This window comes from Syngnathus typhle, linkage group LG8 (genome assembly GCF_033458585.1).
Source record: "Syngnathus typhle isolate RoL2023-S1 ecotype Sweden linkage group LG8, RoL_Styp_1.0, whole genome shotgun sequence".
NCBI classification, from domain to species: domain Eukaryota; kingdom Metazoa; phylum Chordata; class Actinopteri; order Syngnathiformes; family Syngnathidae; genus Syngnathus; species Syngnathus typhle.
Genome location: NC_083745.1, coordinates 6,601,494 through 6,627,397, shown reverse-complemented (window position 1 = coordinate 6,627,397; position 25,904 = coordinate 6,601,494). Strand labels below are relative to the sequence as shown.

The following is a 25,904-nucleotide window of genomic DNA, read 5'->3' as shown; positions in this document are numbered from 1 at the left end:
AGTGTAAAAGTGAACATCCCCTCTGGGAATAAACAAAGTATCGTCGTAAAAAATAATGTGCTTACTTAGCACCACACCGTCGATATTTTGGCAGCTCTAAAAATGTACCTCAGATTACAATATCTGGGAATTCTCAAAAGACCTGTGGATGAAGACAGGAAGATTGTAAAGAAAGAAAAAAGAGAAGTGTGGGATAACTCCAATAAAAAAGGGTCCTGTAGAAGCGGTTGAGTCACTCAATGATGGAGGAAGGGATTGGACATCGACTTTACCTAAAGGGAAAGGGAGGGCCGGGTCATAAATTTCTGGTCCACAGGACAAGTTGGCCCTGCAGTGAATTCTCTCAGCAGGTAGGCTCTTCAGAGATCCAGCAACTTTAAAAGCATTGTGATCCTAGCGGGAGATCACCGGTCCAAGAAAAGTAATGGAGACCCAGAAGAAATAAAATTAAAGAAAAAAGAATTCATTCTCATTGTTTATAGTCTCGTAGCCGAAGTAAATCTCAAAAGAGTCTCTGCAAAAAAAAAAAGGTTTTGAAGACAACTGTTGTTAATAAGCCTAAAGACGATAAATAGATGTTAGATGTGATTAAATGGGATGACATATTGCTATTTATAAAAGGTAAATGAGAACACATCTGCTTTCTCTTTGCCAGATAGGAAATGAAATAACTTCACTTACGCTAACAATTTATAACCTTATAACTCTTCCAATTCAGTCAATATTTCACTACTTAAAAAGAACAATTAACAATTTAACAATGACCTATGAGGCTCTGCGCAAAACGAGTTAAAGTTAACACATTATTCATGAAGACAGCGAAATGAAATTTGTCTTCGCTCTGTAAAAAATCGTGGAAAAATCTGAGCGATTTATTTTTTATAATCTATATTTCAGCATGCTGTTGGATATTTGCCTTACATACTTGTGTATCTGATTCTCAGGTTGCATTTCTCTCAGCGGGCCAATGTGATGCACACAGAGACGGTTGTGATGCGGGTGAGGGGTGGGGGAGGGCACTGACACTGTCCTGAGTTACTGACAAAGGGCTAAGGTTACATAGCATTTCGCCCTGCGTCTAACCACTCATCACAGCTAAATGCCTTTCATCTCCACTAATAGCTCCCACGGGAAAAACCAAGAGGTGCCATCCACGAGAAGATGACTAGACTGGGTCTGGTAGAAAGATCTTTTGTGTGTATTCATTTCGATATTTGATTTTTAAATCTATTTATTTTGTATAATATAATAAATGTGAAAATACAAAAATAAATACTGAACACAAATACAATAAAATATCAGTTACATTTATGTCAATTCATTTTTCCAGTTTATTTTCATATTTGTTTTTACTTTTACTTTTCAGTTTTGGTCCTCTATAGACATTTAACTAGAACTTTCTTTCTTGGATTTATCTTCTCACTGCTTGCCGTCTCTGACTCCAGTCTACTCTGAAAACCGGATTTGATTGGCTATCATGTAATATGATGCATATATTTATGACAGTAATAATGATAAATAATTGCCAGAAAACGCTGCAGGATCAAACAACACAACAGCAAATCCCCCCAAAATTGCACGGGTTGGTTAATCACTCATCAAAAACACTGCAGTGGTCTAGGTCAGTCTCGGCGGGCATCTAGGACCAGATGTGAGCTGGTGTTGCTCTATAGATTACTTCTGCATAACAAAAGATATGTAACTTACTGGTAAGGGGTTAAAATGCTGGTCCACAAGATGAGTGTATCCATAATCAAAGAATGAATGACGCAAGACTACATCAATTCCCTGAACAGCAGCCATGCCCAGCGTGTTCGCCCACCTGGCATATGAGACACACAATTCGGGACGTGTTTATAACATTGTTTGCACACATCCATGATTGAGTCATCTCTCTGCAAGTATAGTGCGAAGAATATTACTGACAGGAAAGCAGCAGCGAATGTGTCCGAGAGATTATTGATGCCTCCCGACCAAGCCGGACCCAGTCCACCGAGCCACACCTTCTTACCAGGTGTATGTGTGCTCACCACCTGCAGCGAAAATAACAAAAATAAAAAAACGATTTATTTGGTCCACAAGCATTTCTGTGATAACTTGATTTGGTGAAGCTGTTTTTATTTTAAAAACATGTACCTTGGCAACTTTAGTGATCTGTTCTCTCAGTACGTCCAACAAACGGGTTTTTAAGAAATCCTCCACTTTTTTCACTCTGCCATCCTGGAAATAACTGTGGAACACAAACAGTACAATAATTGTATTGAAGATTATTTGAAGTTGTGAACTCATTTGTTGGATGTGTGGTAGCTTGAGGACATTTTCAAAGCAGCTTCACAGACCGCAACTACTTTTGGAGCCAAAACTGTGGTCATATAACTTTTGAAACTTGTTCTAGTTCACACTGACAGGGACGAACAGTGACTAATGTTCTAATTCAAAGCCAAGTTGTTAAACTGAGACTGAGATGCGTGTGTGTGTGCAGATTTTAATACAAAATTAAATTACATCAATCATTTCCAAACTCTGTATAAATGTAATTCATCTTGTGTTAAACTTTGTGACTCCCCCTTATGTCCATTTGTAATAAACATGATTATCACATGGACCTTAATTTTAATTTTAAGATTAATAATCACGATGCTCTACGTCTACCATATTAATACGAATTTAAGTGGAATGACAATAAAAAGCTTTTATTAAAAATATCAGTCTAAGTTCAATTCAACTGAAGAGTGAAGCCCAAAAAATGACGGAGCTTCCTCAGTAAGAGTGTCCATAAATCACATCAACAATATTAATGAAGTTAGTGAAGCAGAGAAAAAAAAGCATCAAACATTTCCTTGCTTTCAAAATGTCTTTCCTTTGGAAAAGCCCACGTCCATATGCGAATGATGAGATTGATGAAGAGTGGCATGTTATTGTGTGTGCGGTTTCTCTCACATTACTGTTTACTCTGAGCATGCACACTCGGCACGGTGCAGTTTGAAATATTAGTCCTAGATTCAATCGTGAAATAATAATCAAATGCTTTGAACGTAATAGGCTAACACTAACGGTACATGAGAGGCCGGGGAGAGCATTTGGTATGACAGTTGGAAATTGAAAAGAAAATCATAGCGGAATGCGCACAAAAGCATTCAACCCATGTATTTTCATAATATATAAAAAAAAACCTCATTCAATCATTGACTGATATTTTTTCATCTAAATTTATATGGCCCCGGGTCGACTTGCAAAAATGGCCCCTCCATGGGGAAAGTTCCCCAATGCTCATGTGCGTAGTGTTTTAAAACATTATTTTGAAAATGTGAAATTACGTATTTTTCAAATGACCAAAGCAAAACATAACTTTTGCTTGAAGTCGTTTCGACTTACAGTATAATAAAAAGAGCTTTGATACCTTCACTCTTTTGCTGAACTTTTCAGACTCGGGGAAACTTTTTTTATTTTTTTTGAAATCTTAATTTCAAATAAACTATAGTAAACCTGTTAAAGTCATTGAGAAAAAAGAAGAAGAAATGGATAACAAATGTCATTTGGGAAGTAAGAGTGCGTAAAGCCGATGTTATTTAAAACAATGGTGTATGGATTTGTTTTATGGATGGAACACTTGGCCAACAGCTGTTTTGCTTTGTGTGATTTGTAGATACTTTATTAAGATTTGTTTCCTTGGGATTACAAAAAAAGGGAAAAAAAGGTCCTCTGCACCACTGATGCACTGCTGCTTGCAATTAGAGCTCGTATTAAGTGGGCTGTTCAGGGGCCACTACGCAGCAAATAGGAAGCAAATTTGTCCCATTTGCTTTTTTTGCTCATATTTTCACAAGCCCAGACGGCAAAGTAGCAGTCAATTCTATTGCAAGGTCAGAGGGCCTGACTGGAAGTTGTCCACTGATTGGGAGTGTGTTCTGCCCTCTGAATGATGTTTTAAAGGGCTATAAATGTCATATCCTGTTTTGTTTGCTTGCTCCTGTGTGGAGGTTTACTCAGTTCTGCTGTTTGCCCTCCCGCATTGCACCTGCTGGTGGTCATCAGCGGGCTAGTTACGTGAGGGACTCGAGACGCAGATAGCCGCTTTTGTTTTCCATTTGTAGATTTTTCTGTTTTGTTCCTCTGCCTTGTGTATTATTTTTGGTTTTTATAGAAAACTAAGTGTCTTCTAACTGTGGCGTCTGTCCACTGTCCTTGTTTGTTGCAATTGATTATTTTGTTGTTTTGTCAATTGCAATACATTTTGATAAAAATGGTTTAAATGTTATAAAATGATAATTTGGAGGAATAAAAAAAATCAGTTTTTCAAAAAAGGGAAAAATATACAATGTAATTAACACAATGTAATTAACACAAAGAAAAATAGCCCCTTTTTGACAACTGAAAATAAATAATGATAAATAAATAAATTAAAGAAAAAAAAAATGTAATGCTTTTTACAAATGAAAATAAATCATTTTAATCCTCACAATGAAACCCCCTTTTTTGGGTTGTTCTTTGTTTGTTTAACAAATTGTTTGTTTGTCAAATTAACCCAATGCATCTAAATTGGTGTAAAAACAGTTGGGAATACTATAATCACTGCAAAAGACTCATACGTTCAACAAAACACAAAACCTGCCAGATGGACAAATTGCTTCAAATGTTAAACTGTCAATTTGTGAAAACTCTAAGCCACACATGGACGAAAGACCTTTCTAAAGACGATAGCGTTTGAAATCTGTACAAACAAAGTCACAACAGCTGCACTTACAGTAAAACGCGCATTGCAGACGTGCTAATGAGTGCGCTCCAAGTTTATTAGTTGAGTGCTTCTTTGTGACATGAGAGTTTCTGTCATGCACGCTGGTCAGACTGGAATCTGGAGCTCTCGTATAAAACTGGCTAATTGACAGGGAGAATGAGCTGCAACATATGGTTTGATTTTAACAGTGTTGGTGGTGTTTTTCTAGGCCCTACTGACAAGCCCTTCCTCCTTCCGTTTCTTCTAATTAGACCTGACCTTCACCTCACCGACCGTACATTCACGCAAGGTACACACGTGTGCAAAGGGGCGTGAGTTTGATAGATTTGTATGCATTCCTAGAATGTGTGCAATAGACAGATGTTATTAATTTAACGCAAACTATGAGTTTTTTTATTTTTATTTTGCTTTTCCATCCCCACAATGTTCCGAGTTCTTTTAAATATGCTTCAGTCTCTCAGTATTATTTTTGGCTACTGCATTAGAACTTGTTTAGGGAAGGTTTTTTTATGGGGGTGGGAGCATTTAGATTTTTTTGTTTTATATTTACTAAACCATTATTCATGAATTATTACTGCAATATCCTCCAACACAGAAAACGTGTGCATACTTACATATTGTTGCTTATTGTGTCTGTGTAATTCTTACCACAATGGATTTAATTACGGATGATATAAGCATTCATTTGGGAAAATCCAATTGCAGATATTTTAACAAGTCGAAAGAGGAAAAAGGGGGTAAAATACCTACTGTTGCCACGTAACTGCATCAATGACGGAGCCAGCATTTTTCATGAATCTGAAAATGAGAAGAAAAACAAATGAAGTACAACTAATCTGAATGGAACCTAATTAAAATGTGTCATGCTGATTCGCACCATGGAAAACTGCAATAAAAAAAAACAACCCCAAAAGTGCAGAACACTTAAGGACATTTGCAATTTAGGATCCTTTAAAACATTCAATTGCTTCCGGGAACTTTAACATGTCTACCAAGGGACACAAACACATTGAGGGGGTGCTGCCACTATTTTACTGGTGTTAATTTTATGTTATTTAATGTTTAATGTCCACAACATTTATGATATTTAGCACTGTTGTGATTGGCGTAGTCATCAGTAAATAAATGAAACAAGAGAAAATGGCAAATGCAGCTTTTATACTTCCTAATGTGTTTTATTTTTAATTGGTTAAGTTCAAAAATCAAATTTTAATTAAAAATAATGCTATCTATCAATTTTCTATATTGTTAAAGAATACTACAGAAACACTACAATTTCAAAAGCAGGGACGTCAATGTGCTGATTTTAGGGAGGTCAAGTCTACAACACCTAATGCATACCTACTATTAGTATAAACATTGGCACAATGTGTTTCATTTTTTAAAATATTCAGAAGCCCAACAATTGGATTTGTGTCAAAAAACAAAACAAGGATGAAATGCTGCAGATTTCTAAAAGGTGCGAACATGTGCATAGGACCCTAATAAAACCTCAGAAGACCTTCCATAAAACAAATGTATCTCATAACTTATAATTAAAAAAGGATGTGTCCCCACACCCTAAAGGGTCGATCATAAGGTGTAAATACTCCCACACTTGGTCCTTTCAAGTGAGTATTTGCAGTCGCCTTGTACCTGACACTAACAGTTCCATATTTGGGGCGTAACAACTTGTCAGACATGCTTAAATGTGTATTTCTAAACATCGCAAACTTTCGCAACCCTGGCTTGTTTAGTCTGTCCAGTTGGGCTATTTGGATTGTTAGCAGCTCGCGGTCTAAATCAAACGTTTAGCGTTCTGACACCAGAAAGGCCCTCGTAAGAGTGTCAAACACACAAGAATCACCTCGTTGTTAAACGTGACACGCAAGACTCGAAGACTCCCCGGCCTTTTTGGATCTGGTACTCCTCCGGTTCTCATCTTAATCATCCACATCCTTCCTAAGCCCAACCGCTTACCTGTCGCTCAAATGCACAGCTTTTTATTTGTGAGTAAATTTAACCTGTCAGAAACAAACAGCTGCTGCTCCTAATGTCCTCGCTGATCTAAGCAGCTCGAACGAAGGGAGGCTCGTATCAAATCCGTCCCTTCCAAATACCTGTCAAAATTACGGGTGGCTGTAGAGAAGAGACAGATTCAAGCCGAGATATGCGCAGACATTAAACTCTTCCTGTGTTTATCTGCACGCATGATTTTATTACAGCTCTAACAGAGGCCGTTTAACTTTATGGGTTCTGTTGCGGTTCCAATTGCTTATTTAATAATGCGAGTTAAAGCGGAGTGAAACGCGGCACAATCCTTCCACTCAGTCGTTAGAAAGCTGTTCAATGACTGATCACAGCTGGGATGTTTTTCCATCCAGCCACAGCACTGTTGACCATAAGAGACTAGCCGATGTGCTTTTGATGTCATTTGAGTTATAATTCCAGCACTAAAGGCACAACATTGTCTTAATACTTATGCTGCAAAAACTTCAAATGTTGATTGTTTATTTATGGGAAAGGATTGCTAAAAGGTCCGACTTTTTTTATGTCTTTGAAACAACAAAGCCTGCTAATTTAATTAGATTTGAAAGGAGGATAAGAAAAATTGGACATTAGATTAGACACAACAGTGTGTTGCCATTCAAGTGTACTGGAAAATAGCGATGCTACGATAGACAGCAAACCGCAATTCAATGACATACGTAGTATGCTACATCCAGGATTAACTGAGAAAAGAATGAATGGATTTAATAATACTCTCATTGCAGAAACGGAAGCTTTTCTAAACGTCTAAAAATGTTTTATCATTCGTTCTTTGTAATCATTAACGTTTTGTATCTTAATACCTTGAAACCATACAAGTTTTAGAAAAAAGCTTTTGAATGTCTCAGTTTTTTGTGCCATTATATACTATGTTCACACATTTGTTAAAAAAAACAAAAAGCTTTTCAATACACAGTTATTGAGACTGACAGCAGACTAATAAATCAAATGTGCTGAGGGCTTTGTTTCTTTTTTAAAACTATGGTCGTATACTGTAAAGCAGTCTAGTTTGCCTTATTTCCTTTTATCTTTTGAGTAAAATGATGAGATACATATACAGGCACAGTACGTTTGAATCAATAACCAAGCATTGTTAGATAATCCTGCAGCTCTGACTTCAACTGTCGTAGCAACCGGCAGGTGAGAAGTTGTGTCGACACGCTGTAAATCGGGTGACACCTCATTTAGGCTGACATGATACAACTTGGGGCTGAGACACTCAAACCTGCCATCAACACTAAATGTGTGCGAGTGAAACTGTATCAAGACCATACGTATTCTTGACTGACCCGTCCAGAAGTAGAATGGCATTCCTTCGGGGTCTCCCCGCATTAGGGCCATAAAGGTGAGCTCGGTTATAGTAGCGAACAGATTGGAGGAGGGTCCGCAGCTGAGTGTAGTCCTGAGCCAGCTGGGTGCTGTTGACGGCACGGCCCACCATGCTGCGGTACGCATTGGGTTCTGGGAGGAGATGGGTAGGGGTTAACACCATTATTGTCCTTGCATTCCGGTCTCTTAGTGGACAGATGAACTCAATGTCATGAGCAAACAAACACAATGAGTGCACTGGTTTGACCCAAATGACAGCAGACATGTTTAAAGTTGGATGAGAGCATTATTATCTGTCTAGTGTCTACATATTTATCTGTTGTTTACGAGTTTTGGTCGTGACAGTTTTACGAGCAACAGCCTTGGCGATTTCACTCCATAAATGTTCAGTGGATGCGCACAATCTGTCTAATCTATTTTTAACAGCTCCTTTTGCCACGGTACACGTCTTCACTGAAAGATTGGACATGGTCAAATCAACGGATTCTGCACGGTCTTCAGTCAACCGCTAAGGATAACACAAAAAGGCTCAAGTGGGACCTTTGATGGTAGATGAAAATAAAATGGAAGGAAAAAAAAAAAACTTAAGTGTGGTACAAATGTTCATTACAGGAAGGTCAGAACAACTGTTGTGGGTTTTTTTGTGGTATGACGTTGCGCAGAGAAAAAATATATATAGATCACCAAGAAGTAAGCAAGGTAATTTTTAACTGAGAGAGAAAATGTAGACGATTACATTGTTTATGCAGCGGCCGCCAATTGGGTAGCAGCCACCTTCTATTCTATGATTGAGATTTTTATATTACATCTCAATTTATGCATTAAGAGGGAGTTGAGTACACTGCTGTTTCTCAATTTATGTGAGAAGCAGAGATGAGGACTGGCAGGTTTTCCACATTCCTTGTGTGAACTTACAATTAACCCCTGAAATACTGGGCTAATGTTTAAAAATCATCTTAATCCTTTTTTGCTGCAAAATGTTCTCAGTAGTATCGTTGATTTCAATAGCCTGAATATCACACTTGCCAAAAATGAGAGCAGCTGAAGTTACTTCTACTATTTGAAAGTTCTCCGTTGAGGATGTCTTTATAGATGTTCCAAATATTTTGTTTATAAGAACATTTTTGGCATTTTTGTGAAAATTTGATCAGTCCAAATTTTTAAAAGCAAGGGAGAACATAATGTTGGTGTGACTTTCAAATAAGCACAACAATTTTTATTTGTTGTCTGGTAATGAATTGGAAGCTCTAGAAACAGCATATGATGATTTGTGCTCATAATGTCAGCGCTTTATTTTTTCGCACAATGGATACATTTGTAAAAGCCACCGTCACCACTAGTGGGATTTGCACGCCTGTCTCGAGGGCGGACTGCGACATGAATACCACCGCATCTTGGACCGTCATATTTCTAAATCGATGTACTGACCGTTGCCCAACTCCCAGGAGATGTTGTATTTCTTGCCGGCGCTGTACTTGAGGAGAGTGAGCGTGGAAGAAGTGTTCCAGGAGTTGTCGGCATTTCTATGCAGTGCGTTGAGGCCCAGGATCAGGTGCAGACCAGCACAATCGGCAAAGTTGTACAATTTGTCTAAAGATCTGGCTGGGAGAAAACCACAAAGCAGTTGTAACTTTGATTCTTTTTATGCATCCATTGTACTAACACAAACAATCAAATGCTTTTCATTTAATTTTAGTATCACATTGACTGAATGGAATGCAGATTTGTTCATATGAAAATCAGACGTCTTTCTCGATGACGATGCCAGAAGTGTTGTATATACTGACAGTGCAAAATGAGGTGGCTCTCTGTGCAATATAGGGGGTTACGTACATACTCTTGTTTTGAAATGTGATCTGCTTGAGTTGTTATAATAATATAAATATTACCTTGACTTATGACCCACTGTCTTGACTAGTCTGTTTCTCATTACATGTTGCCTTCGACAAAGGGTTCCACACGAGCTGAACTCGCCAAATTGCGGAATGAAGACAAAAGCATAGCGCATTGGGTTGCCAGGGATCTTTTCCACGCTGCTGCTTTTGTGAAAATAATATTTTGAGCATGCATCACGAATCTTCGCTTTCAGTCTGCACCGAGCGCAAGTAGAATGTAGAAATACAGCATACGTTTAATGTCAAACACAATCTGATCACCTCTAATTTCCAATTTCAAAACACCTTTTCCCTACATGAAAACACAAGTGATATTTTTAACTGGAAAACTGTGTTAAAATGAGGGAAAAGGAAAACATATGCTGGCTGCTGTAATCCAATTTTATCCATCATTAAATATCATTGCCTAAAGTGCACATTTATTGGTGTTTATATGCTGAAATTTTTTTCCAAGGCATTTTTTTCAAGATATATGCTGCTCTGAACAAATATTTCGCCATTTGGGACCAATAAAATCCAATTCAATTTGATTATATTCTATTGAAAACCAAAGCCAAGTGGCAACATTACTTTTGCAATCATGGTAAATGCAATTCTTAACTGCAGGATTTCTATCATTGTTCAATTGCCAAGTAAATAGTTTGATCTCAAACCAACAAAGCATGTTTTTTTTTTTTGTTAAGAAGGAGAACACTGAAGGCAGTAAGACCCACAAACAAGCAGCAATTGAACGTTGTGTAGTAACGTAAAGGCCTGGCACCGTTTTTCTGACTCTCAATCAGGCAATCATTGACTTAAAGATTTTAATCCAAAAATGTGACTTGAACAGCTGCAAGTTGGAACGCTTTTAATGCCATTTAGTTCATATAATTCTCAGGAAAAAATACAATACAAGGATCTAAATCATTATTAGGGTACAAAATTGTGTTTCTAATTAAAAACACCACCTTATAGTATATAAAAGCTGAATAAGTTCACTTTAAGTCCTTTTCACATTGCACTTAGCAATGCGCAGTGTATGTGCTGCTGAGGCCCGCAGATGTCACGCAACAAAGCAATTGTCCAAAAAGTCCTTTTTGTGTTAAAAATTCTCACTGGACTTTTCTAAGAATGTGGGGACACACATTGATAAGTAAATGGGACAAAGACTAACCCGATTCCCTGGGAACGGGCTCCCGTTTTTAATGGCCGTTAATCCTTGGTTAGACTGTTGGTGAAAGTTTGGTATCGATTCTATTTGGACTGAGAACACAAACAACAGATATTAGCCTGAAGACAAGGGATAATGTTACTGGCCAGTGAAGTGGAGCTCTCATTTGTCGCCTGCCAAGAGCAGGGCATCATTTGCTCTGTTGCGAAGGGAAAACAATGCTGGAGCACTCCACCCTCACTTGGGGCCAACATGAAAGTTCTCACATGCATACACTTGAGAGCCCTCAAGCTACAAATATGTGTTCTCGGTCAGACAAGAGTAAATTTGTGCACATGTGCATGGACACAGCTCTGTGTCTGTGAGTTAGTAAGCTGATAATGTTGAGAAATACTTGATAAACGACAAAGCTAAAGTGAATCCGTCTTCGAGGACAATGTGATACAAACGATGAAGTGTTCCACAAACACAGACACAAGCACTTAATCCCGCTAACACAAAAGTGACATTTTTTTTTATGTCTGCAGTAACAAATGAGACTCAATACATTCAGTAACGTCGTTAATCATTCGATTGCTTTGAAATCGGTGTCCAAACTATGATTGCACATTCCTGTCTCACAATAAAGGCCTTTCTGAGATCATGTGATGTTGTCACTTAGCAGTTTTACGATAATTGGTGAAAGCCTGTCGAAGCAGGACAAACACGGAAAGCTGCATGCGTGTGGGTGCGGTGTGCGGCGGCGAGCTGGGTCTGGATCATGTCATGCTGTCTATCTGATAGAAAGCAGAGAATCCCGCTTGAGCAGTCAATGTTATCCCTCATTGCTAAACTTCTATAAATATCCTCAAAGGCTCACTCGCGCAGAGGCACTGCCATTATAATAAACAATCAATTATTCAATGCCACCCACCATCGCTCGCTTAAAAATATGTCAAAGAAAGAATGAAGTGAAAAAAGGGCTCTCATTGAATTTGCTGCTGAAAATGGTAGCAATGGAAGTGCAAGCGAGTGTTGTGGCCAATACGTGTGGAGGCACACAGAGATAAAACCATGTCACGCTCAGATGTTTTTAACTGGTGCAAGAGGTGCAAGCTGACTCCAGAAGTTGAAGGCATTCACCGAGCAAGGTAATAGCACAATGTTTAACAAGATGATCCAGCAGCATGTCTACAAAGATGTCATGTGATTATTCATCAAACGGTGTCCAGTAATATTCAGGCGTTGCATCACAAGATGTGAGATTATGTTAACGTGACACCACGTGTTGAGAGTAGCGCAGAGGGCAAAATGTGCTTCCAATATAGTTCCATACGACTCCACAAGCATATTGCTAACAGCATGGACTCTTCCTTCAAACAGCAAGACTCCATTCCAGTCAAACCAATCAGGTCAAACCACTTCTGTCGATTAAAAGAATGCCAGCTATAAGGTAAGCATATGTTTTTCATTTTTCTAACGGTGATCGACTGTGAGCGTGTGCTTTTACGTAAGCGAAATCACCTTGATTTTTAAATTTGCAGGGACCATACTTGAGTTTGTACTTCTTTGGTATGCCCAGCATGAGACGATGCAGGACACATTACCTAAACAATGTGGTATGTTAACATACTCTGCCCTTGACATTTAAATCAAACACAGAGACTTGGAAAATATAAAATGTGCTGCCTTTACGTGATTTGGACTCAAGTGGGATGAGAACCATTTGCTGCTGGAGTGGGATGTTGTTGGTTTTGTTACCAATTAAAAACATAAGCCAGGGATCACCTACTATATTTGTCAGAGGGCCAGAATTTTACCTGACATGTGACCTTAAGGGCCGGAGCCTCAAATGAAAATTAAATACACATTTTGGTCAAACATTTCTGTTTGATGTTTACTGTTTATGTATTTTTTTCTATTTTGCAAGCCAAATTGGACGGTTTGGCGAGCCAGATTGAGCCCACGGGCTACCACTTGATGATCCTCCCGTAAGCCTTTAGAAAGTAACCACGGTATCCGGGTGTTTGAGAAAAACGATAACAAATAATTTGTTGCTGTACTTTGTGGGCCTGTTGAACAGAATTAAACAAACAAAAAGACAGAATTGAATACATCACTGTGAATAATCTTTGGTACATTATTAAAGTCAAAAGTTTGGTATTGTGACAACAATAGTATTTTGATGAATGATTGATCCCTATCAATAGACTGCAAAATAAAATAAAATAAAATAGAGTAAGTTCAAAATATTACATCAGTGCTACTCAATCATTCTGTGCTCATAGAAACAGACCAGGCATAAAAGTAAATCTTGTCAAAAGTCAGCCAGGTACTGGACCAACACTACAGGGGGCACCTGCTTCAACCGAGCCTCTCGTAACTCTTCCTTCCCAAGTCCTACTTCCCTAGCAAGTCATTATGACAAAACTGGGATTTAGCCCAGCACTTTGAAGGATGTTCTATCCAGATGTTCTTGAAGAAAAAATTTGGGACTTTTTCCAACCATACACCTTAACAAATAAAACTCTGGAGCCAGGTTTTCCTCATGTGCTCGTGACGAGTTTCGCCCGGCTCTAATCTGGACCTTCCACGGTTGCTTGCCTCTCATCAGTGAACAATTTCATGCTGCATGGGATATCTCTGATGAGCATAAAAGGAGAGAGCTCATGGTGTGGCCCTCCCCTCCCCTCATCTCCTGATGTCAACCCTGTACATAACTCGTCAAGGAAAAGATCTACGAGGACGGGGAAGCAGTTCACATCCAAGTGGCAGCTGCGAGAGGCCATCATGACATTCTGCAAAGCAATTCAAGCAGAAGCTCTAACAAATGAAACCCACAAATTCAATGGATGAATTGCAAGGCGCTATTATACTGACTGTCTGCTGTATGCACGATTGCACCATTTCCACCAAGTTGCTCTTATTTATTCATTGCTCTTATTTATTCGTTGTATGTGCCTTCTTATTTTAACTTTTTGTATTGTTTACTTGAATGTGTAATAGGTCTTGTCACCATGGGATAGGAGGAAACGAAATTTCGAACTCTTTGTATGAAGAAATTGACAATAAAGCAGATTTTGACTTTGAAATAAGACTCACTATTTTAAAATGTAACTTGGCCTGCTTGGGTGTTGTGATTCAAATAGCAGAATATTTTGAATTCAGTGAATATGACTTCCTAATGGTACGCATTCAACAAATTACTTTTGTCAGTTCCTCCGAACTTACGGGAAAAACTCTGCTGCGTGTAATCGTTTGGAACATTTCAGTTCACTGGGACTTTAACAAGGAATATTGTAATCGTTTGACCTTCGTGTAATTACAGTGGAATCTCCAAAAGAATTGCTTTCAAGAGTTCAATCTCGTGACCGTGCACAATGGAAGACTAGACAAAGGATAAGGGGTAGGTTTGGGATTGGCAGCGTGAAGTTCAGTAGCTCATCAAACTCCAAAAACTAGCCGCATCATTGTTTGAAAAAAAGTAGCGCCTTATTAGAAATGACCACAGCCGTCTGCTTCTTCTATTTCACATTCTTAATCGTGTTCCATTATTTGGAAGCAATGAACTATAAATGTGTTTTACATTTCCCCGTGTACTCCTGACTACTTTTCAACACATTTTCTGATAAAAAAAATGTACCAAACACAAAGCCGGATGAATAGTGATCTGTCAAAAGAATAATAGTGTGTTGCCGTGATGTGAACTTTTTTCGGGGAAAGACTGCCAGAATCGGATGTCTGTTATGTACCTTATTATTTTTGCCGTCTTATAATTTACTGAGCAAGTCCACTGTGTGATGGAATATTCAGTCAATCAACTGGCTCGCTGTTGTGGGAGGCGGGACTCTCTCACACACATACGCATGCCAACACACACAGACATAAATACATGTATACACATATATATATATATATATATATATATATATATATATATATATATATATATATATATATATATATATATATATATATATATATATATATACACACCTCTATACACCTATGTAGATATTTCATTAAAAAACAAATATTTGCTGCTATAATTGTCAATAATAGTGATTTATTAGTGTGTGTGCGTGCGTTTTGCTTGTATTCCCGCCAGAGGTCCGAATGGACAGATCGAATAAACACAAAGGCACACACACACACGCGTACGCAAACGCGCATGCGTGCACACTCACAGACACACACAGACACGCACACACACACACATACACACACACACACAGAGTGCAAACAGCTTTGAAGCATAGACAGAAAGGCAGAATTAGCATACTAGAATCTTAAATTTTCCAACAGATGGCGTTAGGACAATTACAGAAAGTCGAGCAGCATAAAAGGAATTAGTTCTAAACCCTGAGGACATAGCGGCTTGTGCGGGGTGGAAGACTTTAGGGATCAAGCCAGATGAACGCTGCTCGCCAGCTAATGTCAACGCATTTGTATGAAGATCTTTGGTCGCAAGATAACCGTAAACTGTTTCAGTGAGACATGGCTATTTGTCTGTTTGTTTGTTTTTTGAGGAGTAATTTTCCCACATTTGGGGAATTTCAAACAAACGCCATACAAAAGAATGAGATTGTCCTACCTACTTACCTAGTAAGGTTTGGTAAAATTAAAACTCCTCCGAACATTCATCCAAGCACACATGTACGTACATGCGGAGTATGAATCGTTGAGATTTAAATGAAATGCTGTCATTAATAGCCAATAGTTTTATTCATCAGTAAGAAGACACGGGTTAAGAGTGTTTGTCTACTATGCCAGTGGAGCAGACATAGCCAAGTCAAGTTAGTCAAACATCTGCTCTTGCTTAGAGGTGTCAGCTCGAGCCACTCATGGCAAAAGGTTTCACTTGCATCCTTGGTTTTTTGGGGGGGTCCACTGCAAGCTGTCTTGTTAACTCCATACGGGAATACATTACTTCACAATATACCACAGAAAGTAACATTTTGTTTTCCCTTTTGCATTTTGTTCTACACTCCCCTGACTGAAGCAAATTTTATTACACTCTCATGGAGTCATAAAATTTCAAGGCGTTTCATCTCGCAGACTGTCTGATCACGGTCCTTCTCAATCCGTTCAGCATATGAGGACCTTGTCACTCAATACAACCAATTCTTTCCACACTTATCTTTCACACTTAAACTTGAGATTCATGCAAAAACAATCTTTTGTTGACCAACATGAAAAAATGACATTAAGTTCACCTCTATCCAAGAAACTACAATATGTTTGAATTTACTGTTGACACATTCAGAGTTTAGCTTGCACTGCAGTTACCTTAGTAGCTTGATAAAACAATTAATCTGTCTGCTGATTATATATATATATTGTAATATATGCTCTGTGGTATCGTCATATTTAGCGATTAGGGGTAAAGGGCGCGGCACAATCATTGGGTTTACAAGATTAACATAGTATAATGTAGTATAAAGTTAAATATTGAAATTGAAAGATATGACATTCTCTGGCTGCCTTGCAAAATGCACTACAATAGTTTCATTTATCTTGATATGACCAATGTTCTTTTCTCGACTGCCTTGCCATCGGAGTCCATTTTCATTTTTTCCCCCTTTCTTCTTTTTCTATTTTTTCCCCCTCCCTTGGTTTGGGAGTGAAAAGCTGGCTGTGAATCTCCAGCCCAGCAGGACACCACAGATTGATAGATGGCCTCTGGGAAGGTGGAACAATCCAACCAGCCATATGCTCCGAGTGAAGACAACACGATTAAAGGGGAGAATACACTAGTGGCCTGACAAGAACAAGCCAAACTCTTGTGCAAGCAACATTTGCTGGAGTTTACTGAAATATATGGACTTTATTTTGGCAGGCTTAAAATGCTCAATTCCAAATGTGATTAAAAAACAAACAACAACAAAGCAAAGCCTCATGAATTAATTTAGGAAGTCAGTGCACAGTGAGCACATTGCTTGGCCTCTCAAAACAATATGTTAATATTGTTCTCGAGAAAAGGGATCCAAACTCAGAAAGGAACATTCAATATTGTACCTTCATTGAAAACTTTCTCCATGAAATCTGACTCAAAATGGGTTCTCGGAAGACAAATGTGATGTAAGCGTGTTAGGCCAAACAAAGTTTTCAAACATCCCATGCATCATGCCATTAAAATGGCATTTATTTGCAGGTGGCTGGGCACTTGTCTCACAACATATTGCAAACACGTGGAATTACATATTGCTTCCCTCTGGGGTTTAAACACTATGGCTATTCTTTGAGAAAGAAAAATCAATCACATCTGGCCCCGTGCAGGCCCATGTGGACAGTGTAAACAAAATATGAAGTAATCACCATCTTGACATGCTGAACTTAACATAACATTTCATATATTGGAGCCCCAAAGATTGAATACAATCTCGGGAAGGTCGGACTACCTCCGCTAGGTTGATCCGCCTCAGATTTGCTGACATTAAGAAAAAAACAACAACAACTAGACTCTAGGAAACAGTCAGCGCCATCATAAACTCGTCAGAAAATACAAGAACATTTTGGTTGGTGTCTGAAATGTGGTGGATATGAGTCATAAAAGACATCATTAGGCGTTTGTAAAAGAACGGACCTTTTAGGTTAGTCCTCAAATGAAATATCATAAAATGACTGCTTATGTTGGTAAGGATATTTCAGTGGGCCCATAATAAATTATAAAATTAAAAAAAATCAGAAAATCTGGTAAAAATTGGAAAATACCCAAAAGTCAATTATTTGGTCTGGCACCTGGAGGTTCTATGCATAATTCAGGGGGCCCAGTGCCCCCGTGGCACCTCCTCTAGCGCTGCCACTGCACTACGTAAAAACAAAAAATGATGATTGTCCATGTGACCATAGAGAGTGGCCAGTTCATTCCGAAGACAATATGTTCAAGCCCTTCACAGATTCCCCTAACTTTTCCACCTCAAATAGATGCTTTTGCTGTTTGTTTGTTTTCAGCCCCTTAGCTTCTTTATGACCGTTTAGTGCTAAATCTCACCTGTCACTTGGAGGAATCATTTTAAATCTTGCACATTTGTCAGAGTATGTCAAATATTTCATGTTTTTGTAGTCATAGGAAAGACGACTAAAACTAAAAGTAGAAAAAGCATTTCTCACATACCGCCCATTGCAGAAACTCAATGTACCGCAAATTAAGACCGTCTCTCTTCCAAAACTCACACAGATGCTCAGCCCCACACGTGCAGACTAAAGCTGAACTGTCATTCTTGTCATGTTCCTCTTTAGTGGGGTCCGGCAGCTCTCGGCAATCAAGCTCATAGCGTTGACGGCTGCACTTCTGTGTCAGTTCAAACGGCAAGACTCGGGTATTGGTGTCTCATGTCCTCTGTAAGATGTTTAGTTAAACCTAATGACTGATTTTGGGCTGTAAACGTTCATGTCACATGATACCGCCGATGTGAGATCAGACTGAGAATGAGAGAAATAGGAAAGGAGCTTAATTCTCACAAACATTTGGATATAAAGCTGACTCGTTCAACAAAATATTGTGTTTTTATTTATAACCATAATTGTTCAAACAGGATCATTAGCAAAAATATATATTATGTACATGTCTTAGAGATAAGGTCCCAGCCCAACCCTTGGGTTCACAGGTTTCCGTGGTCTTGGGAGATTCCCTTTAGGTGAAATCTTGATGGACGACGAGAATAACAGAACATAAAGTTCCCAGATTCCTCGAGGTTATCTTTTGAGCCTTAAACACACGGACGCAGCCTTTGAGGTGACTGGTTGACAGAGTGATCACCTCATTCTCGGGCGAGCCAAATAAACAAAGGACTTTCACATGAAATGACAATATACAGTGCAGCGATAACAATAAACCCATGTGTGGTCATTGGGGAAGAGGTGTGAGATGGCGGACTCGGCAAAAAGATACCAGATGACACCGACCGTGACCTTGTCTGGGCTCAGCCTATTTGACGAGCACGTATGTGTGTGTGTGTGTGTGTGTCTATGACATCATTGATAGCTCTTCCTCTAACAAGCCTGGGTCAAAAGTCAAACTGTGGTGAGTGGAAAATGAGAACAGTTAAAAATGGACCTTTAAAACAACACCTGCTCACTCACACACACAAACAGGCTCGCACACACACCAACACAGGATCTCGACTGATTGTTACCAGACCATTTTTAAACACCTCCCTTAATCCCCGACCCACCCTTATTACTCTTTCCAACACAAAGATGTGAGGTCTTAAGACTAAAGCCTCATTACACAGAGTTAAGCTACATATAATATCATGACCCCCAAGAAAACAATGACAGTATTCACTTTCAAAGTATTTTGTCTCAAATTCTTCAGTAATGTAGAGTGGCAGGTCAAACGATTCAGCACAGTATATGTTGCAGGTTGACCTTTAGATATTTTCCCCCCAGAGATTTAATAATGCAAAGGGCATTATGGTTTTTTTTAGGACGTGCCAATTCGGATATTTGGCAGAATAAAATCGATTTATGACAGTGGTAATATCTACCAATTAAATTGGCTGACCATTTAATCAAATGGGCCCAAATATACAATTGCGGAGTGTTGCCATAATCAGATCTGTAGTAACTTTTTTCACTTACAAAAATGTCTACAATAAGTTATTGTACAACCGCTTAAATATAACCAATAAAAGAATAATCATAAGTGCAATAACGCTAACCTGTAATAATATACGACAACCTATGTGAATTTGATGTGTTTTTGTTGTGAAAATTGTATGAAAACAATTGTATGCTAATTAAATAATTAATCAAAGTATTAAAACAAAAACAAAAGTGTAACTATTAAGGTGTCAATTGATTAATTAGTGCAATATATCAAAGTGACCTCTAGGAGGAAGGGCTCAATCGGATTTAACTGCTCTGTAGTACATTTACTGTCAATATAATAAATTACCTTTGGATGAATACTAACGATTTTTTTTTAAAGCATAAATCTTCCACTCTTTGTCTTAGCACTCGATCATAGTTGCACGTCTCAAAGGACACGAGTGCAATCAATCAGAAACACAATGCTCGAGCGATGGAACAAAGTAACCTGCAGCAGGGACGTTAGCATGATCACATACCACTCAGCGTCAATGTTTCAGAATGAAGCCGTCAATGCTCACGTTTGAATAACACTTCATATTTGCCTTTTATTTTTGGTCTATTTCAACAAAGTGAATACAAAGCAAGTTAGTTGTTATTTCACAAAGATTCTCACACAAGTGCCATCCCACTTGTTGTGAAATGCATTGAACAAACCCGAAAGAGACACCATGGAAAAGTTTCCGCTATTAATGCAACACCACACGTGTTCCCCAATAATTCCACAGACAGCAGACATTTCCGCATACAAAGTTCTCATCTTGTGGAGTTTCCATTGCAGCCAATCATAAAAACAGACAAGAAAGGCAGCCCACCAAAAAAATGGATTTCAGAGTTTTGTGGTCAATGCTAACCGGCCGAACTGTCAGTGTGTTTTCTAGCCAGAGATGAAACGCCCCCTCTCCTACCCTATCCATCCCCACATTCCTGCTCTTCAATTTGCATTTGTCATTCTGACAGCTGACAGTTTTGGCATGCTTTGAACCCTCTCCGTGCACATACATAGAGGTCCAAAACGTGTTAGATCAACAGAAGTAATGTTTGTGCCTGGAACAAGGCGTACTTTATACATTCGAGTGAGCGTGGGATTTCTTACCTGTTATTGTTACATTGCTGTAGATGTTGGACAGTTGCTCCTTGAGGAGGACGAGATGTGTGCTGGCCGCCTTCTCTCGTTGGAGCTGTAGCATCATATCTGGGTGGCTTGCTACTTTGCAACCATTCTGCTTGTCCATAGCAATGTCACTATGCACTATATCTGCAGCCGAGAAAACAGTGAAAGTTTGACTTTAGCGGAGGAGGGTTGTGTCTTTCACATCTTTTTTTTTTTCATTAAGGATGAAGGACTTTACAAAACCTTTACAAAAACTAGGTGTCATGGCTGAGCTGTTGTGTATCCCAGCTGACTTCACTCTCACTCGCTTAGGCCATAAATAGACAAGCAATCACTTTCACACCTAGGCAATTTTATGTCAATAAACCCAATATGCATTTTTTGGGGAATGTGGCAGTATAAGTTTTAGTACGGGTGGAACGGCACAAAAAAAGCTGGATTACAACAGCCCAACTTCTGAAATGAGTCACATGCGCAAATCACTTTTACTTTTAATACACCCATATATTAAAACCATTGTTGCATAGCAACTCAATGTAATTGTTTTAATTTCTTTACAATTATTTACCATTACGTGATGAAGATACATTTATAATGTTTTATAAATTTACTTTGCACGAAATGACACAACTAGGAAAGGCGCTGTAATCTATTAAAAAAAAGAAAACATGTTTTCATACAGCGTATACTCATATCTTAATCCTATCAAATTAAAGTCAACATTGACCAATTCATGTGCTAACTTAACTGCGGCCCAAAATACCAACACATGCGCGCAATGGAAATATAATTGCGCAAAAAGTACACGACTTTGAGCGAGAGGAATTCAAGCATGCGCGTTACACGCGCAAACTGGTCGAATTAACGCGAAACGGGAAAAAGCGCGCTCCTATAAAGTGACAACGTAAATTTGAAGTGTGTTTTTATTTTTATTTTTACCATCGTCGTAGTTTTTCAGGTAGTAATCGGGCCCGGGCCCTCGGTATTTAGCCAGGTTCTTCTGGTTGTTGAACTGCAGAAAGTCGGTGCGCTTGCCACCAAAGCGGAGGAAGGCTGGAGACAGGCCCCTCGCCAAGGTCACCAGACGCTTGGAGCTGTGGGCGCACAGGCTTATTGTCAATATAAATTAGGAAATACAATGAAAGTATTGGTTTCTTTTCTTGTTTTTTAAAACAACAATTTGCGATAGTTCAATTGGCGTGTTGTACTCCAATCCGACAAAGACTTTATTGCAAATAAAAAGTCCGCTGTTTAAATTCGACTTTATTTATAGTTTATTTGTTTGGCGAGTGTTTTTAACTATAACTATTGGGCGCTTCTTTTTTTTTCTACATGGGTTTGTTGGCGGAGTAATAAGAGGGTGTAACTGATAATGTAATTATTAAATTTGTAAATATATGTTACTTGTTCGGGTATTTTGCGACAGTTTGTTCATTAATGACTAGTGAGTGGCTCTATCATGTAACAGTACACGGAGAAGGATTTCATAATGCTTCTTCCCGCTGATTTTTTTGAACATGGATAAGTGTTTCATTGTCTGGTGTTGATTTTTTTTTTCCAACTTCAAAATAAATAGTCAAATAACTTCCAAATGTTTCATAACTTCTTTTTCATATAAAGTTACAAGACTGTAAAACGGGGGAGCATTTGGGCTGCTATGTTCATATACTGCACCGACTGGACCTAGTGAAAAGATGAACACTAGACGAGTTTCTCCAAATTGGCTAAGAAAGTATCTTTGGATAATCTTTTTTTTGGGGGGGGGGCGGTTCACGATGTGCAAATGCAATAACGCTGATGAGCACTTGGTTCTCATGTTCCTCGCCACAAACCAACACAATTTGAACTCGTTTAAGAAATATTCCACAAAAAGTACCTGAGGAAGACCAGCCAGCCGTCACTGATGATCGATGGATCCAGCTGCAGGGAGAGAAAGTTGTCGTTAAGCACTCGGGTGGGACTGCGGGTGTTGACGTCCAGCAGAAGCAGGGTCCTTCCCAGGAAGCCCGCCCGAGACCCGCCGGCAGCCGCTCTTTGGTACGTCGGGAAGGAGGACGAAGAGTAGGAAGAAGAGGAAAAAGAGGAGTAAATGACAGGCAGCAGCAAAGATGCCAGCCACCAGCAGGACGGTCGTTGATGTGCTCTCTGCATCTTGGAACAAGCTTGAACTCTTCTAGGCGTGTGAATGTAGATCACTGTGCAGGTTGGTCACTTTTTCCCCAACGATCTGTCCTCCCTCCTGTCCGCTTGTCTCACTCCGACACCTCAAACCGACCCCCCCCCCCTCCTCCACACCCCAACCCGCCCCTCTGAGTCGTTTTTGGGAGGTGCGCACCAAAGCGCATGCGCTCAGAGGCAAGACTTGTGAGAGGCTGCAGAGGAGGGAGGAGGAAAGGAGGTCATATCAAGGAAGTACAAGTAAGGATAAGTGACTTACGTATTTTTCTAGTTATTTTTACTTCAGGATTTATTTCTGACTTTGTATTTTGCTTTGACTCCATAAATTTGAACAAATATATAGTGTAGACTTTTGTGTAATGTTTATTTACAAGAAGGCAAACTCAGATACCTCCCTACTTTGTATTTTTCAGTAGATTATATGACCCATTATGTTTTTCCATACAATTATTTACTGTGATTATAACTTTTTCAGGTAGTAAGCAACAACACAATTAACTACTTTATCTTTAGGCCTCTTTGGCATATAACTATAATTAATGGGACTTGAGCTCATTTGTTAATTACTGTGATGTTTTATTTTGCTGAGCACTCTGCACATTTTATGTGTATTGCACATTAGCACACTCAAAGTGACCTGTTAAAACCAGTTTGATACACATACTGACATTTTTTTAGGTATTCATACTCTGAAGAACTTTCTAAAAGTTAACTTTCACAGAGTTGAGGATAGTTGTGTGGCACAGTTCACCACAAGAATGTGACAGAAATAAAACTGTCATTTAAGGAGAACTCACAATTACTGCTTGGTACTTTTATCGCACTTATCGCCATGGCAGTTACACTTACTTGGACCTTTTGTCATTTCTACTTTTAGTTTACTTTTTATTGTACGTTTTACATTTTATTGTACTTATTTACTTTATTGTACAAACATTTTTGTTTGATGTAGATTTATGCACAGGGATTGCTAGAATAATACTTTGTTTTATTTATTTACAAGACGTTATTGTTATTTAAATAGTCACATTATTTGTCAAGTGATTAAAAGCAAGTAATTTCAACGACGACTTTAAAGCAAAATTCTAGTAAGCCTAATAATGTACAGTATCTATAGAGCCAAATACAAAAAAAAAACTACGAGTATAGCATTTTAATGTTTGATATATGTTTGTTCGTTGTTTTTACAAACAGAAGAATTCCATTTGAGGTTGCACGGTACCATTAAATATTTGTATGTCTTTGAACCTTTTGAGAATGTATTTACGTCACCGCACAGCATATAAAATCGATGACTTGAGTGAATCCGCCTGTATTCTCTGAGCGCAGAATATAATGGCACGCTCATAAATATGACAATTGTAGCATGCAGGGGGCGCACAGCCAACCGTCTCCACGGGCGGCCAGCGGTGCTGTTGGGGTCATGCACGCAAGCATGTCTAACACACGAGCGCCAAACTGCACGAGAAACATAACAGGCCGAAGAACACTTGAAATCCACTTAAAACACACACGCGCGCTCACGCACTATAACTTTCCAGGTTGAAAAAGCAACAATCATTGAGGTCTAAGCTTTCACGCACCTTCTTTAACGAGGAAGAAATGTGATTATATTGATGATTACATTCATATTCTTCACAGTACGTCAAGTGGGAAATTTGACTGAAAATCTTCATAGTTTTAGTTCCTCATACGTCCTATTTAACATCTGGCTTCTCGCGCACCCTTAAAGGAATAACATTACGCTGAACATTTGGCTGATGATAAAAAGAAGTAAAAGAAAATTTGAAATGAATATGTGAAGCATATCCTTTATCTTATTTTTTATTTGAAGCGGGCGCGCTGGAGCCTATCCCAGCTACGAGGCACGGGCACGAGGTGGGGGTCACCCAAAACTGGTTGCCAATTGCAGGGCACACATTGACATACAACCATCACACTCACACCTACAGACAACTTGGAGCGGCCAATCGGCCTGCATGTTTTTGGAATAAGGAGTACCCGCTGACGAAACCCACGCAAGCACGGAAAGAATATGCAACACAAAGGTCAGAGCCGGCATCGAACCCTGCACCGCTGAACGGTGAGGTGGCGTGCTAACAAATACTTCTACGTGAGACCCTGAAATTAAAATAAGTGTTATTTTGAAGGACGCTCTGCACATCATGAGTAAGGCTCTAAATAATAGTAATATGTTAATTTTGAACAATGTTTTGAAAAACGATGTGATGTTTTTGAGTCTCCAAGAATATTTGTCAAGCAATTGATTTTTTTAAAACGGCCTTCCATATGAACATAACGAGTTTTTTTGTGCTTTGCAAATTACATGCGCCGACGCTGTGTTTTTGCAGACGAGTGACTACATAATCCATCTACTGAACATTAAATACAAGTTGAGTATTATCAAAACTATCGATTATAAACTGCATCAGAGCAGAATAAAGTCAGAAACAAATAGTTTTGAGTTATGTTTAGACGACCAATGCATACGTAGCGCAATTGAATTGAATAAATGTTTTTAAAAAATACAAACTCCACGACAATTTCATTCTTTGCAATCATGCACAGTATTACAATTGCCTCATCACACATTGTATAAGCGCAGATTTTAAACGTTACCAATTGGTAGATTCGGCGTTTTTTTTTTAATTATTTACTTTATTTGATATTTATTTTTATCCACTTACCGATCACTATATTACGCATTACGGCAAAACGGATTCATTTCAACTACTGCAACTGCAGGTATAGACAGCCGGTGGTTTCTGCCACCTTCAAAAGTTGTCATACTAAAAAATTCAAAAGTGTAAGCTTACATGGATATAATTTAGTTCTCATAATAAACCTACTAAACCTGAAATAAGTGAGAAAATATCAACATAAATACTTTAAAAAGTTTAC

The 25,904-nt window shown here is 38.7% G+C and overlaps 1 protein-coding gene across 1 annotated transcript in view; it reads right to left on the bottom strand.

Moving 5' to 3' along the window:
- Window positions 1–23,068, bottom strand: part of hpse2 (heparanase 2) — a 30,561-nt gene extending 7,493 nt beyond the window's left edge. The window contains exons 1-9 of the mRNA XM_061285716.1: window positions 22,702–23,068; window positions 21,765–21,919; window positions 20,808–20,969; window positions 9,521–9,694; window positions 8,053–8,224; window positions 5,486–5,533; window positions 2,137–2,230; window positions 1,927–2,033; window positions 1,708–1,822 (exon numbers count right to left, since the gene is read on the bottom strand). Coding sequence (XP_061141700.1) covers window positions 1,708–1,822; window positions 1,927–2,033; window positions 2,137–2,230; window positions 5,486–5,533; window positions 8,053–8,224; window positions 9,521–9,694; window positions 20,808–20,969; window positions 21,765–21,919; window positions 22,702–22,976 — 1,302 coding nt within the window. The 5' untranslated portion in view covers window positions 22,977–23,068. The remainder of the gene's footprint in view (window positions 1–1,707; window positions 1,823–1,926; window positions 2,034–2,136; window positions 2,231–5,485; window positions 5,534–8,052; window positions 8,225–9,520; window positions 9,695–20,807; window positions 20,970–21,764; window positions 21,920–22,701) is intronic.
- Window positions 23,069–25,904: the final 2,836 nt, after the last annotated feature.